Source organism: Trematomus bernacchii, unplaced genomic scaffold, assembly GCF_902827165.1.
Source record: "Trematomus bernacchii unplaced genomic scaffold, fTreBer1.1, whole genome shotgun sequence".
Lineage (NCBI taxonomy): Eukaryota > Metazoa > Chordata > Actinopteri > Perciformes > Nototheniidae > Trematomus > Trematomus bernacchii.
Window position 1 is genome coordinate 3,038,721 of NW_022988043.1, and position 14,827 is coordinate 3,053,547.

At 39.5% G+C, this 14,827-nt stretch overlaps 1 protein-coding gene across 1 annotated transcript; it reads right to left on the reverse strand.

Moving 5' to 3' along the window:
* Positions 1–916: 916 nt before the first annotated feature.
* piwil1 (piwi-like RNA-mediated gene silencing 1) lies at positions 917–14,246 on the reverse strand. Its single transcript, XM_034118620.1, has 21 exons — positions 14,202–14,246; positions 13,135–13,228; positions 11,896–11,989; positions 11,383–11,511; positions 11,065–11,279; positions 10,513–10,634; positions 10,222–10,302; positions 9,783–9,980; positions 9,553–9,661; positions 8,873–8,999; positions 8,474–8,591; positions 7,584–7,698; positions 7,291–7,478; positions 5,857–5,929; positions 5,183–5,383; positions 2,901–3,004; positions 2,458–2,528; positions 2,209–2,362; positions 1,859–1,984; positions 1,636–1,783; positions 917–1,229 (listed from the first exon to the last, which is right to left on the reverse strand). The coding sequence occupies exons 2-21, from the start codon at positions 13,201–13,203 to the stop codon at positions 1,113–1,115; spliced, it is 2,559 nt and encodes an 852-aa protein (XP_033974511.1). The 5' UTR covers positions 13,204–13,228; positions 14,202–14,246; the 3' UTR covers positions 917–1,112.
* Positions 14,247–14,827: the final 581 nt, after the last annotated feature.

Sequence of the window (14,827 nt, forward strand, 5' to 3'; positions counted from 1 at the left end):
GATCAAATAAATGAAAGTTGATCTTTGTGCTATAACATCAGCAAATCCCTGTTATCGTACTGCATTTTATTAACATGCAACACTTTGGAGCTTCACTAGAAGACTAAAGGTTTCTGTTAACAGTGAGACACAAGGCTACCTCTACGCTGCCCTAACCCTTCTTACCCAACATTCATTCGATCTCAAAAATGTTTATTCAAGCCAATCTGTCTGTTGATGCCGGTTCAGTGTCCCGATTTAGGTTGGTGCAGGATACAAGAACTGTATATCAATATATATATCTACACCTTAATGTAGAGTAGTGAATGTATGATGAATTGAAAGCCAATGTATTTTTCAAAGCTGCCCAAAAGGATTGTGCAGATGTCCGTCTTAGTGCGTGAAATGAAATCTTTATTTCCTCACTTCATCCTCATGTATCTGAAAATCTAGCCTATTTTTTCTATAACAAGAGTTGAACTGAAACTGCCAAAAAAGAATGTATGCAAAACATTCTGTAATACTTTCTGTACAATTCTCGTCCGGACAGCCTTGTTAACCTGCGGTAAGCTGACGTTCATCTTTTCCTATGTATGGACCATTGCTTCTATTCATTTCGAGTGACTGTTGCTCTTTTTGTACTTTGTCCATTTGTAAAATTGTTTTTAAATGTTTATACTTGATTTTCAAACTGCCTTTTTTGTACATTTAACTTTATAATCAAACAGTGCAAGCTTTCCCCATGGTGTCTTGAAGACCATATTGTTTTAAAAGTCTGCAATTGTGTGCTAGCTTTATGATAAGAGATATCAGCCTATATTGGTGGTTACAAATTATTGTGTGGGTGTGCATGTGCAATCTTTTCTAGAAAAACAAACTAAATAAATTTGATATTTTGTAATGTTTGCATGTGTGCTTTAAATGAACACAAAATACATAACAACTAAAATGTTTATTAGAACATTATCAAATGTGAACATGAACTGCGTAAATCAATACACAAGGTTACAAAATGTAAAAAAACTGCTTTGGCAAAACTTAAACACAACCATGCCTTTCCTTCAGAAGGCAACTTAAACGTCAGAGCAGAACAAAACGCTCGCCCTTCCTCTTCTTCTTCTTCTTCCTCCTCACTACAGATAGAAGAGCAGGTCATCCAGCTTCATGCTGGGCTCCCTGTGGATACTCTGGCCCACCAGGAAGGCCATCTTGTGGGCGTACTGGCACGGAGCGGGCACCCTGATGATCCCCTGAAGCACAAACACAGAACATAAACCAGAGCATATCAACTCTAACAATCACTGGATGACCCTTAGGAATATGTTATTAGCCAATTCCTGTTGGTTCTGAAAAAACATTATTTTAAAGTCAATATGAAGAGAATTAAGTTACTTTTGACCAAATCCCTCAGTATTTTTTACAAATTGTCTGATATGAATTTTCTGATTAAGAGAAATGCAGAAGTTAAGAAGTATGTTCAATTCTGAATATAGCATTACTTCACTGCAGCTTTTAAAATCAAGACAGAACAGCACTTACAATATTTGGATATCCTAATAATGTAAGACGATATCTGTCCTCAGGTCACCATAATAATGTTAAACTGCATGGCCCTGGATCAGAACTCTTATCAGCGCAGGTTTCGAGCCAGCCTACCTGCCAGTTGTAGTACATGTGGCACATCTTGTAGGTGAGCCGCTGCATGTGGTCAGGCTTCAGGCCGCTGCTGTCGTACACTACGTTGTAGTGGGTCGGGGCAACGCTGCCAAAGCGGACATACTGGCTCACGATGTAGAAGTCATACCTGAAAAAAGGTTGCAACAGTTACCTCCTACTACCGAAAATGTTTAGAATAATGCAGGGACATCCAGAAACATACCACTCTGGACGGGTGATGACTGAGTCCACCACAGTGCCTGGGGGGGGGTTGGTGACCTTCCCAGTGACGAGGCTGAACAACCTGCAGCTGATGCGCTTCTTCACCACCACCACAGTCAGCTTGGGCCTATGACCAACAGAGGGAGAGGCCCCTTCAGAAAACTGGCCATTTCTGGTATAATGAGCTCTGTTCAAGTTGTTAGGGTGCTTCCATTACCCCACTCAACCAATCAGGGATCCCTCTCGTTCTCAACACATAGCCAAACATTACTTACTCCAAGTATAAAATAAAGTCCTAAGATTCAAGCCTTGTGAATGCTTTGAGAGGGCTCTTAGAGATGAAATACTCACAGGTAGTCGTGCCCCATGGACTTGATGCAGTCCAGGATCTGTGACACCTCGTAGTCGACCACGCTGTGCAGCTGGCCGTCTCCCACCCCGTCTCGGTACACAATGATGCGCGAAGGCAGGCAGTTGTTGAACTTCATGTAGTCTTTCAGAGCACCTGGAACACAAATAAAAACATTATAGCACTGAGGCCAAGATTGTTGATAGAAAATTAAAGATAGGACTTTAATAGACTTCTGAAAGGAAACTTACCACACAAGGCCATCTTGAGTCCGTCCATGATTTCCTGCCCTTTGTGCTGCAGCACACACTTTGAATACCACCTTGACAGAAGATAAAAACAGCACGCGACTTATTGGTTGTGTTATGGCACTAAATCAGAGGGAAAACATGTCAAGTGAGAAAAGAGGCTACCCCTCAGATTAGAATATACACAGACAGCGTAATATAACCACCGGAAGGCCTCTGTTATAATATGCAATCTAATTTAAATGTCGAGACAGTAAGGTGTTTTCATAAGGATAAACAGGCATGTTTGTTTCACCATGCGTTCATGTATCAGAGCGGAGGCAATGGTTGTAATGTGTACATGAACAGCAAATAAATAACACTGAATTAACTTGAGTTTTTGGTATCATGATCGTGACAGAAGAACAATGTAGAAACTGTTGAGGGGTTTGTCCGTAGAAACGTACCTGCTCATGCTCTGGTTGAGACTGGCCACCAGAGCTCCAATGGACCTGTTCCCGGCCAAGATGTCATGGTAACAGTCGATGCCCACAATCATCAGCTGTTTGAGCTGCACAGAGAGAAGGGCAAGTTAGCAGCAAGCGTCATGTCCTCACCCCAAACCACATTCATCAGTACCTTTGGTTTTCACCCAAACATTCATCTTTGCCCAGACTTGGAAACTAATGAAATGCGGTGAATCGTCTGAATCACCCAACGAGGTGTTCAAATGTTTTGGGTTTATTATAAATATGTGGTGGGAAACTGGAAACTACACAATGGCAGGGTGCCACAGTCCGAGTGATTAATGGTAAACAAATCAAAGTCATTCCGTTGCTTCTCTGTTGCGGCTCCCACTGTGGAACGATCTGCCCATGCCTATCCGACAGGCTACCACACGGCCTGCTTTTAAAGCGCTTCTTAAAACCCACCTCTTCTCCTCAGCGTATTAACATCTTTTAGAGTATTGCTTTTAAATTGTCCATTGTTTTTACTTGTGCTGTGTTATTTTTTGTACGTTTTGACTGTACAGCACGTTGGTCTGGAGGTTTAAAGTGCTTTATAAATAAACAGGGTTCCTGCAGGTTTCACCTACTCAAATTTAAGACTTTTTAAGACCTTTTTAAGACCACTTTGAATAGAATTTAAGACCTATTTCACGGCAAGAAAGTATGAAGGAAAATTGCTATGAAAGAAGAAATACGTCCCATAATTACTTACAAAGTAAATGTAAAGGCATAACAGAACTGTGTTAGCGTGTTAGACAAAAAGTGTATGTGTCTGTGTGCTAGGGGTGTGCAATTAATCGTATTTTAAATCGCAATTACGATTTTGGCCTGCCACAATTACGAAATTATTTAGCTTTGCACGGTTGTGACAGTGCACTACAACATATTTGATCTAATTAATTTTAGTCTAATTTATTTGTATTTATCATATTTATATGTTTAGTAGCTTGTGGAAGTGCGCTCCAAAATATTTGTTGATCTTGTTTATTGGTATTTATTATTTTGATATTATTTATTTAAATGTATAATTTATTTAAGTATTGGTTTTGCAGTTGAATTATACGTTCAGGGTAATCAACAGTTAAAAAGATACTGTTCAAATTATTATTTGTTTTAAAGTTCAATAAATGGATGTTTTCAAAGTCAATGAATAATCGTATTTAATAATCTTGATATCAATTATTGACCAAAATAATCGTGATTTATGATTTTTGCCATAATAGAGCTCCCTAGTGTGTGTGTGTGTGGAGAGAGAGAGGAAAGGAGAGAGAGAGAGAGAGAGAGAGAAGAGAGAGAGAGAGAGAGAGAGAGAGAGAGAGAGAGAGAGAGAGAGAGAGAGAGAGAGGAGAGGAGAGGAGATAGATGAGAGAGAGAGATCCTATAGCGAGCATAACTATATGAGAGATCTATAGATCATATGGCATCTCGCTAGATGAGATGGCAGAGAGAGGTCCAAGAGAGAGAGAGAGACAAGAGCTATATTCAGAGCTCTGCTGCCTTGGCTACAATCTTTCATCGTTGCTGTTGTATGATTGGTGTTTAGCTACGGTATTTAGCGTCTACGGCACCTCCGCTTTTAGGGTTGACATACACCCAAACGTCGCCCAGAGGTCCGCCGGTGTTGTTGCAGGAGCTGCTGCACTAGCTAACGCTAAAATACGGTTGAACTTACACTTCCCCATATTTATTTTTAAGTAGATTCTAAGATACATGAGTTTCTGACTGCCGCTAGCTGAAGCTTGCTAGGTTACTAGCTGGGTGTTCTCCAATAAGGGGCCGGGGGAAACAAAGTTAGTGATTACTGGTTCCATGTTGATTTATTTCAATACAAATTGTTGGGGGGAACTGAAAGGCTCTTACCGTACTGGTTACTTTGCAGCCCGGACATTTCCCCCAAACACATTTAGACGCGATCTCAACACAGAAGTACCTTTCAAATCCGATCATTTTTAAGACCTTCTAAATCATATTTAAGACCTTTCTTATTTTTTTGGTCATATTTAAGACCTTTTTAAGGCCTTAAATTCAGATTATCAAATTTAAGACTTTTTAAGACTTTTTAAGACCCCGCGGGAACCCTGATAAAGCTGTATTATGTTTAGTCAAACAATTAGCTGTAGCAGTTCTACTCTCTAAAACAACTTAACTCACTAAAAAACTAATTTATCTCGTTTTTCTAAAACACGTGTTAAGCTTTAATTTCTTCAATGTACAGATGAGTTCTTGTGCATACAACTTACAGGGATTTCCACGCTCCAGAGCTCTCCTCCAATCTTGCAAGACATCTGCAGAGCAATTTTGGTAGCTATGGTCATGAGTGCCTGGGGTTTGCTGAGGGTCCGGGCCACCACACACTGGCTGGGGGTGGGGCAGTCCACACAGAGGTACTTCTTGACGGAGTCATACTTATCCTTCCTGTTGCTGGAGAGGACCACCACCACCTAATATAGAAAAACAGCACGTCTCATTCAGCTTTGAAGACAACTATATGCCACAACACCACGGATCAGAATAAATTAAAGTATTTAAGGTTACATGCTATTGGGAAAAACTGGATTTAAAAAGACATCAATTCTTTCTTCCGCAACATTTAAACTGTTTTACCGCTAAGTACCCGTTTTAGATTGCCATCATCCATTTCTGTAGGTGAAATATTTCCATACAACTTGTGTTTCAGCTCCTGATGATTTTATCTCCTGCCCCTCGTTCATTTTAAGGACGATCAGCCTGGCTTTGGTTGTTTGATCAAACTGATTAAAGAACAACCGATGAGTGGTCCCTGTGCATGTTTTCCTTTTGCAGCACAGATATAACTTGAGGTGCCTAATTGAGATATTGTGCAACCCTCAACTAAAGTAATACTTGTGAAGGTGATACACCTCTGAGTTTAAGCATGATATATTCAGTCACTCACCATCTGTGTTTGGGGTGTCACGTTTTGCTGCAGGGCTCTGAGGAGAGACGCTGATTGGTCATCATACTCGATCCTAAAGGAAAAGAACAGCTTGCAATAACTAAATGACCATAAAAACCATCGAATCAGGGCAGTTCATTTTTCAAAGATATACTGTATAACTAGGGCTGTGCGATTATGGCAAAAATCATAATCACGATTATTTGGGTCAATAATTGATATCACGATTATTAAATACGATTATTCATTGACTTTGAAAACATCCATTTATTGAACTTTAAAACAAATAATAATTTGAACAGTATCTTTTTAACTGTCGATTACCCTGAACGTATAATTCAACTGAAAAACCAATACTAAAATAAATGATACATTTAAATAAATACATACCTGTGCATGTGGATAGTATGTAAATTGTAATCCCTGTAATGCTACTGTATGATGTCCTTTTGTTGTTCTGTTTATGTTTTTAATGTTTCATGTGGAACCTACTTGAGCAGGTCTCCCTTGAAAAAGAGATCAATGATCTCAATGGGATACAACCTGGATAAATAAAGGTGTGAAATGAAATAATATCAAAATAATAAATACCAATAAACAAGATCAACAAATATTTTGGAGCGCACTTCCCAAAGCTACTAAACATATATATAAATACAAATAAATGAGACTAAAATTAATTAGATCAAATATGTTGCAGTGCACTGTCACAACCTAGCAAAGCAAAATAATTTTTTTTTTTTTTATTATGTTGTTTTCGTAATTGTGGCAGGCCAAAATCGTAATTGCGATTAAAATACGATTAATTGCACAGCCAAAAAAAAAAAAAAAAAACACATAACTTCTAGTGAAAACCCCCTTTGAATGATGGGATAGTAGACTAAAAGCTTTAGGAATCCAAACTATACGATATAATAAGTACCCTGTATCAAGATTCATGCAAAACAAGTGACATTTGATCTTTTTAGAGATTTAGCCAAAAAAAACCCACTTCTGGGGTCATTTGACCTATCTCTGGCCCCCCTCGTTCCATTTTGACGATTGACATCTCTTTTAACCGTTAGAGCCAATAGAATCGAGGGGAAGTGCTAGAGGAGCATGCTCATGTACGGTCTAGTCACCGGCGCCTCGTAGCGGGGGCTACTGCGGAGCGCATAAAGCACTCTTCGCACTAACGAAGGATCACTTCTTCAGGGCAGGGAAGGCTACGCAGGCTACTGTTCCGCAGCTGCTGCCTCTCTGTTGGACTCTGGTACTGCACATTACTCACGAGACGTAAAAAAAAGTGGGGGGCGAACGTACTAACTACTCCGCCAGCGCCACAGCGCGTGCCGGATGAGAATGTCTGGCGTGCCAGATTTGGCCCGCCAGTTGATGGTCACTGGTCTATAAGGTCGCTGGTTTTTGTTGCAGTGTTTTTTTGCTGAAACTCACATGACGGCTTTCTGCATGCGGATCCCGAGGGGAGCGGAGACTTTGCCGAGTGTCTGCATAAGGGACATCGCTTCGTTGGCGTTACGCCGGGTGTGAAACATGAACCACTTGTCAATCGGAGGAGAGTTGATGATAGGCACGCCACGCATCTCTTTGGCCCATTCAGCCATCATGGGGTTGAACTCGTACTATGGGACAAAACAATTATTTTAACCGTTTTATAGAACATATAAATGAATACATTGAATTTATTTAGAAAAATTGATTAATGCAAACACAAGCATGTACTGTACCGATCTAGATCCCTGGAAAATCCTCTCCCCCGGGAGGACTCGGCCAGTCATTTTCAGGAGTTCCCTGTCAAAGCTGAGTCCCCACTTGTCCAACTCCGCCTGTGCATCAGTGTTCCTATGGAAACATGTTTGGGGTTAAAATCAAAAGGCTGGTATCATAATGCCTCAAGATGTGGAAAGGAGAAAATACAATTGTATCCACTGTGCATAGGAACAGTCCAATTACACAGGCTAAGAACTACTTATTAGAAATCTACTTATTCTTTAAATATTTTAACAGTATTCACAACAGGGAAATGTAGTTGTGAAGAGGTCAATGTTAACCCTGAAAAATGGCACTTTTTATATGTATAGCCGCCTCACTAATGTAAAAAGTGTGTGTTGATTAGACCTGTTTAAAACGGGGACTGTCATAGCCCACAGGAAGTGTGTCATGCTTTTAAACTAAATGTTGCCAAACCTAGGAATTAAAACTACTGTTTCAGTCACATTACGAAATGAGGCTAGAGCGATAAAATAAAGATCACAATTTAACAGATACTGCCAAATTGATATTGCATTAATACTGTAGTGAAACCTTTTTTTTTTTTAACTTGAACATACTTGTGCGATTTGATGATATCCTCATATTGATAGATTGGCCAGCTGTGCATGGGGCCCAACATTTTTTTATCATCAACTTTATTGGGAAAAAGCTATATGTAAATCAGTGAATAATGTGTTCGAGATATATCAACTGACGAGTATGTCACTTTAATAGCCCTTTTTTATAGTTTAACATAATACTTCCTGAAAGACGTCAAATGTGGAATGAAACGCTGCATCCAGTTCTCTTTATACATTAATTGGGCTTGCATCGTTGTGGCCACAAGTGCACAAATATCACCTACATATGCAAAGTGGAGACAAATTTGTTGAGGCGCGACTCTCTCTGTTGTGGTTCCAATTTGGTGTGTTTGTCCAAGTCCTTCATGATGGTGTAGTCAGCTCGCATCTTGTCAGTCAAGCCTGTCAAACAAAATGAGTTTATTATCAAGTAAGGACAAATGTCACCAAATGGTTAGGCTTTACAATGGATCCAGAAAGACTAACTGCTGTCGCCAATAACCACACAAGGACTCCTGAGGGCATCTTCACTTTTTGCTGTATTCTTGTAATCAGAAAAGTAATGCCTGTTAAAACTGACAAATTGTGTAACAAGTGACCTGCTTCAGTAATAATCTCCTCATGAATAAAAACATTTGATACCATGGCTATAGCAGTGGCACACTGGAGAATAAAATGGTAACCTGTAAGGAAGCAGAACTCTGGGATGAGCATGGCCGGGCCAGGAGGAGGGCCTTGAGCGGGCCCCATCCTCTTCACATTGCTAATCAGCAGCACCTGGCTGTTATCACAGATGTCCAGGCTGTATTGCTGGGAGAACAAAGTTTGAATATCAGTGCAGACTAGAATAAGGTTGACATTTAGGTTCATAACTTACTAGTGGGGCTTTAAATAACATAACAGAAAGCAGTAAATGTTCATGTCTTTAATACAACATTTATTAAATTGTGTGTGTGGGAAGTGCATGTGTTGAGGCAGAAAGCTACATCAATGACTGTTACGGTACGTCCACACAGCGGCGTGCGTTGAAGCTTGCCGGCAGGCGTGTCTGAAACTCGCCCAACAACCAATCACATGAATCTCCCGCCCCTGACACACAAGCAGCGGTTTGATTGGCTAGAGCTTGTACTGGCATATGATTTGATTGGCTGACGCTTCCGCCGAAGCTTCAAAAGTTGAACATTGCTCAACTTTTGCAGCGAGCAACGCCAGCAAAGCTCCGCTCCCACAATGCAGTTTGGCGAATCGTGACGTCACCCCATTCAAAGTGAATGGGCAGAAGCGTTGAAGATTCATCGCACGCCGCTGTGTGGACGGGCCGTTACAGTTGCTCTAATCTTTGTGTCGAGTGCATGAAACTTACAGACTTGTAGTAGTCCTTGAAGGAGACTTCTTTGTCTGCCTTTGTGAATGTGTTCATAGGAGTGTGATCCCATGCGATATCATCGATCTTGTAGGTCTTGTTGTTGTACCTATTAAAAAAAAAGGTATCAAGAGAATACTGATAAATACATAGTGGATAATCCCTTCCAAACACAGTATTATAAATATGCATATTAATCCAAGAAAATAAGTGGCAAATTAGGATCCTACTTGGTGAGGACTGTGAGACCAATCAGCTCCTTGCCGCAGATGTCAATGAATCGCTCATCTCCAGTCTTGTGCCTCAGGTTGACCATGAAGTCCAGCACCGTCTCACTACGCAGGACCTTGTGGCTCACGTCAGTGCACAGCATTATGGCAGACTCGTACTGCAGGATGGTTGTGGTGTAGCCTGGCCAGATGGTGAGCCTAGGACAGACATACAGGCTTAATGTGTTTCTGCCTAAAGCTATTGAAAGAAAGTAAGCCTCAATGTCTGAAGATTGCACATCAACTAAACCCTGCTATGGCTTCTTACTGGGCTTAAGTATTATATAGAGTTTGCTTTTTTAAAAAGCAGACTAATCAGTTTTCCTATTATATTGCGTACACATGCACTTGCCATTTTGTTCTTATCCAAGAGGCAAAAGCTTATTTGAGAGTTATATACCTGTGCTGTGGGATGTTGAGTGGATCCTTGGGGTTGTAGTAGTTGCGCCCAATCTGCTGCATGTCAAGCATTCTCAGGATCCTGAAGACATTATAAAACATTAAAAAAAAAAAAAACACTATTAAAAAAAACAGACATTTGTAGTTTCCAATGATAAGAAAATAGTGAAATGTATTGTTATCCAAGCCTTTAGTTTTGGAGGTAATGATTAAGTAAGTACATTCAAGTATTGGCGCATGGTACATTTAATTTGGCTGATGCAATACAAATGTATGTTCCAAGTGTGCTTACCTTCTGAATATGATGTTGTAAAACTGAATGCACACCGGAGATGTCGGTGGCAGTTCATTTGTCAGAGTGACAGTGATCTGTACCTTTTCTCCCATCCTCGTCTCACTGTGGAGCAAAGTCTCCTAAACACAAAGTAAGACATAGTAGTACAACAACCAACAAATGCCTTGAGGGGAAAAAAAACACAAATCTTATAATTACCAATCAAATTACAAGATAGCTATTATTGCAAAAAGGTGTAAAAAAAAATAATTACACATTAGATTGGTTGAGAACAGAAAGAATGATCGTTTAAACACTGACAATAGATTTGAAAAGGTCAACATAATATCAAGATATGGCAATGATATAAGCTTTCCAAATAACAGCATTGGGCCCTGATGATGGCAATCTCTATTCATTGGTCAGATTATATTTCGTTCTTGTGTGGCGCAAGCCATTTCGGGGACATGAGGACCGAAATAATTACAAAAACATTGATTACCATCCAACAGTGAAAGTAAATAAAGATAAAAGTTGTGTAAATGTTTTTCATTTGCCAATTTAGAGTACCTTGTTCTGCAATCTTTTAGGCAAGAACAGCAGAGCTCCATCAAAGCTCCGTGCTGTGCCAAGCGTTTCCTCGTGCTGGTATAAGAGTGCAGATCTCAGGCGACAGGCCTCCATTGGTGGGTTGAAGTCCACATGGTACTGATACAGCACCCACTGAGGGCGGGACAGGATGCGGAAGAAGTTTGCCGACAACCGGATGGCTTCACCAGATGTTCCTGAGGAAGTGTACACACAGTTAAGGAGTAATATCTCTCCACAAATTATAAAATGTACTTTTATTTAATACCGTAGCATATTTTTTTTTTAATTATTACTGACCAGACTTTGATTCCTTAACATGCTCCATAGCCATCCTGGTGTTAACCCCTCCATCATTATAATCTCTGCGGCGTCCACCCCTTTCTCCAAGCTTCACCTGTTGAAATCCGGCTGAAATCTGTAGAACAGCTACCAAAAACAAATCCAGACTCAAAACTTGATTGCAAGCATTGTGATGCAATACTCAAAACTTGAAAAGGTTAAAAACACATACGCAAGAATGGTGCACTCCATAGTTTTATAAGACATAGAAATAGGAATACACTGAACTTGTGCCAGTAAAACCATATCCTAACGGTTATTACTTTTCCTTTTTTGATCAATCTAATTTCCCTGAATGCAGTTCTTACCATGGCCATATTTGCTGGTCTGGAGAAGGTGTGGCCACATTTTTAAATTGCATTACCTTAGAACACTTTTCTGTCATACCACATTTTTAAATGCATTGCCACAGACTTTCAAAAAAGCAAGATCATATAGGAGAAATACAGATATCACAACGTTTGACGATACCTTCTGCCGAAAAGTGACCAGGAGCACTTTGTCTCCCTCTTCCGACCAGCTGTCCCTGATCAGGTGGGGGAGCTGAGTCTCCTTGAGCCAAGGACTTCAAAAAAGAAAGCAAATGTTATTGCAATATGTGGAGCTCTGTTCAAACTAGTATGAATATGCCATATTTTAAATGTCCATTTATATTTCATTAACATATTTGCATCAAAGCAGTGTGCCTTTATTTCTAGGGATGCTCCGATCGATCGGGAGAGCCAGTCGCTGGTTTATTTATGTCTGTATAGGCCGTTGTTGTGAGTGTGGACGGTCGGAGCATATATTGCGTTAGCTTAGCCGATCTCCATTTAGACAACGCACATTTTAAAAGGTTTTTCGCCTGCCGTCTGTCTGCAGACTTGTCAAAGCATTAATTCATGGTTTTTACTAACCGGTATCAGTATGTTGTTACTTTGGCATCATTTTGAAACGTGTATTACAATTAAATCACGGTCAAATATGTTCATCTTGTTGTAGTTGTAGTCCCCTTGCCAGCGATTCTCTCTAGTTTAGCAAACTCAGCCCGACTCAGCCCTGTTTGTTGGCCCCGATAGAACCACGATTTTGTCGGGCCAGAAAAAAGGTGAAAAAGTAGCCCCGGGCCGGGCCGGAACTAAACGGCACGCTTAAACCGCGCCATGGTGGAAATGCGCCATAAGAGTTAGACTTAACACACTTAGCCATTTGATCTACCTCTGGAACAAGCTAAACTAGTTAAAAATATATTTAGTCTTCACTGTCGGGTCATTCATTACTGGATCAGTGAGCTGCATGAGATACTGACAGGCTGTCAGAAGAGAGAGGAAAAGAGAGCGCTTCCGCTAATTTCTCCCTGTTATTATCCAAAGTTAATGTAAACTTCAATAATGTACTTCATTTTAATGTAATAATTATGTTGGTTGTTGTTTGTGGAAGCGCCAGTGAATGAGCCCCATTAACTGAGTTTTAAACATCACTTTAAAATGGAAGATCCCCATAGGCCCCACCCACTCGATCAGTATCGGCCCCAAAATCGGAGCATCCCTAATTAACATACATTACAGATATCAAAACTTGAGTTGATAGTAATCCAAGCACAATCTACACCAATAATGCCTTCACTAAACATGCATATGTTGTAATAAAGTAGTCTCACAATAATCAATGAAATATACACGTTTTTGATCATGCATAAATGACCCAGAGTATACAGTACACTGCACTTACCGCTCCAGGTGCTGTAGTCTCTTGACCACGTGCCCTGCCTCTTGATTTAGCTCGCGCTCTACCAGTCATTTTCGGACAGTCTCAAAGTAAGCAGCTGTTCAAAAAAGAATACTTAAAAACATGAATACAAATATAATTTAAAAAAACTAATAATAATATATACACACACTGTTTCATAACTATCTAATGTTCAGAAAGAAACTTCACCAATAATATATATATTTAAAAAAATGCAAAATGCCTTACAGTAAGTAACATATTTTCATTTTGGCAGACACATGGCACCTGCTATTATCTATTAGCTCATGAAAATTAAAGATGGGGGCTGCCCAGTACTAAACCAGCTAGCTTAGCAATTTAGCTAGAATTAGCATGCCAACAGGACATAAATAATGTTGCATCCATTATTATACATTCATGTAAGCACTGCCCTTTGCTAAACCAGCTAGCTAAGCAACGTAGCTAATATTAGCATGCCAACAAAGGCTACCGCCAAATAATGGAAGGACATTTGTATAAAACCCTTATTTTCTGACAATGCTGCATCTGTACATTAAAATAGAGTCTCACATCTTTATATCTCATGCCAAAAAAAGAATACGTTTTGTTATTGTGTTCGGACAAAAACTTGTGACATAAATAAAATGGATAGTGCAAAATGTCTTAAGGAACACGCGTTTCATTTTGCAGTCAAGATGGCGCATGCTAATTAATGATCAGCACTAGCCGATGCTAAACCAGGTAGCTTAACAACGTAGCTAATATAGCATGCTTACAAAGGCTACCGCCAAATACATTCGGTATTCCTTCGCATATGAACCTTATATTGACATTTATAGTTATCAATTTAAGCCATGCACCAAATTCACCACAAGCTATGTTGTTCCCATGGTTGTCGACTGATGGTCAATTCAAGTTAACACCAAGGCTAGGACCTCGTGGGCGATGATATAATTTATATAAGCAATACATCTGAACTTCGGCAAAAAATCTGATTCAGACATAACATTTAATGTCAATATCACCGTACAATGTATACGTTTTAATGTATTTAGTGTAATACTCACTTTTAAAGAAAAGTTCCTTACACCGGACTACTCGATTAAAGAAATGGTTCCACAGGTGCATCTACAATGAGGCGCAATTAATTTATAGGCCTCTTTACTGCAAAGATTAATACGCTTGCAAAGATCTTTAATAATTCATCAAACTCTTATTCATTTAACATACGGCATAAATACATATTAATGTTTAATATTTAGAAATAAATCAAATAAAGACCTTTTTCAAGGGTTACTTACATAATTAATTTAAAAGAGCCTATGGACTACTTTTTTTAAGCGCATTGATCTGTTTAACCTTGTGCTTCTTCTTCTTCTCTCGTTTTTGGCGGATTGCAAAAAACTTAAAAGGTGCATACCGCCACCTACTGTACATGAGTATGAATCATCATATCATTCCAACTCTTTAACCTATGATCTAATCAAAAATAAATAAAAATAAATCAACAAAAACATGAAATAAATAAAACAAAAATAAAAAACCTATGTTCTTTCCTGACCTAATGTTAAATTATTTTTCCTACCCCAGTTTTACTCAAGAATGTAAACAGTGCATTTCTGGTAGCTCTTACTCCCTCTCCTTTTGTTCCCAAAACACCAACCACACTCCATTCCCTCTCTGCCTCTAAAAC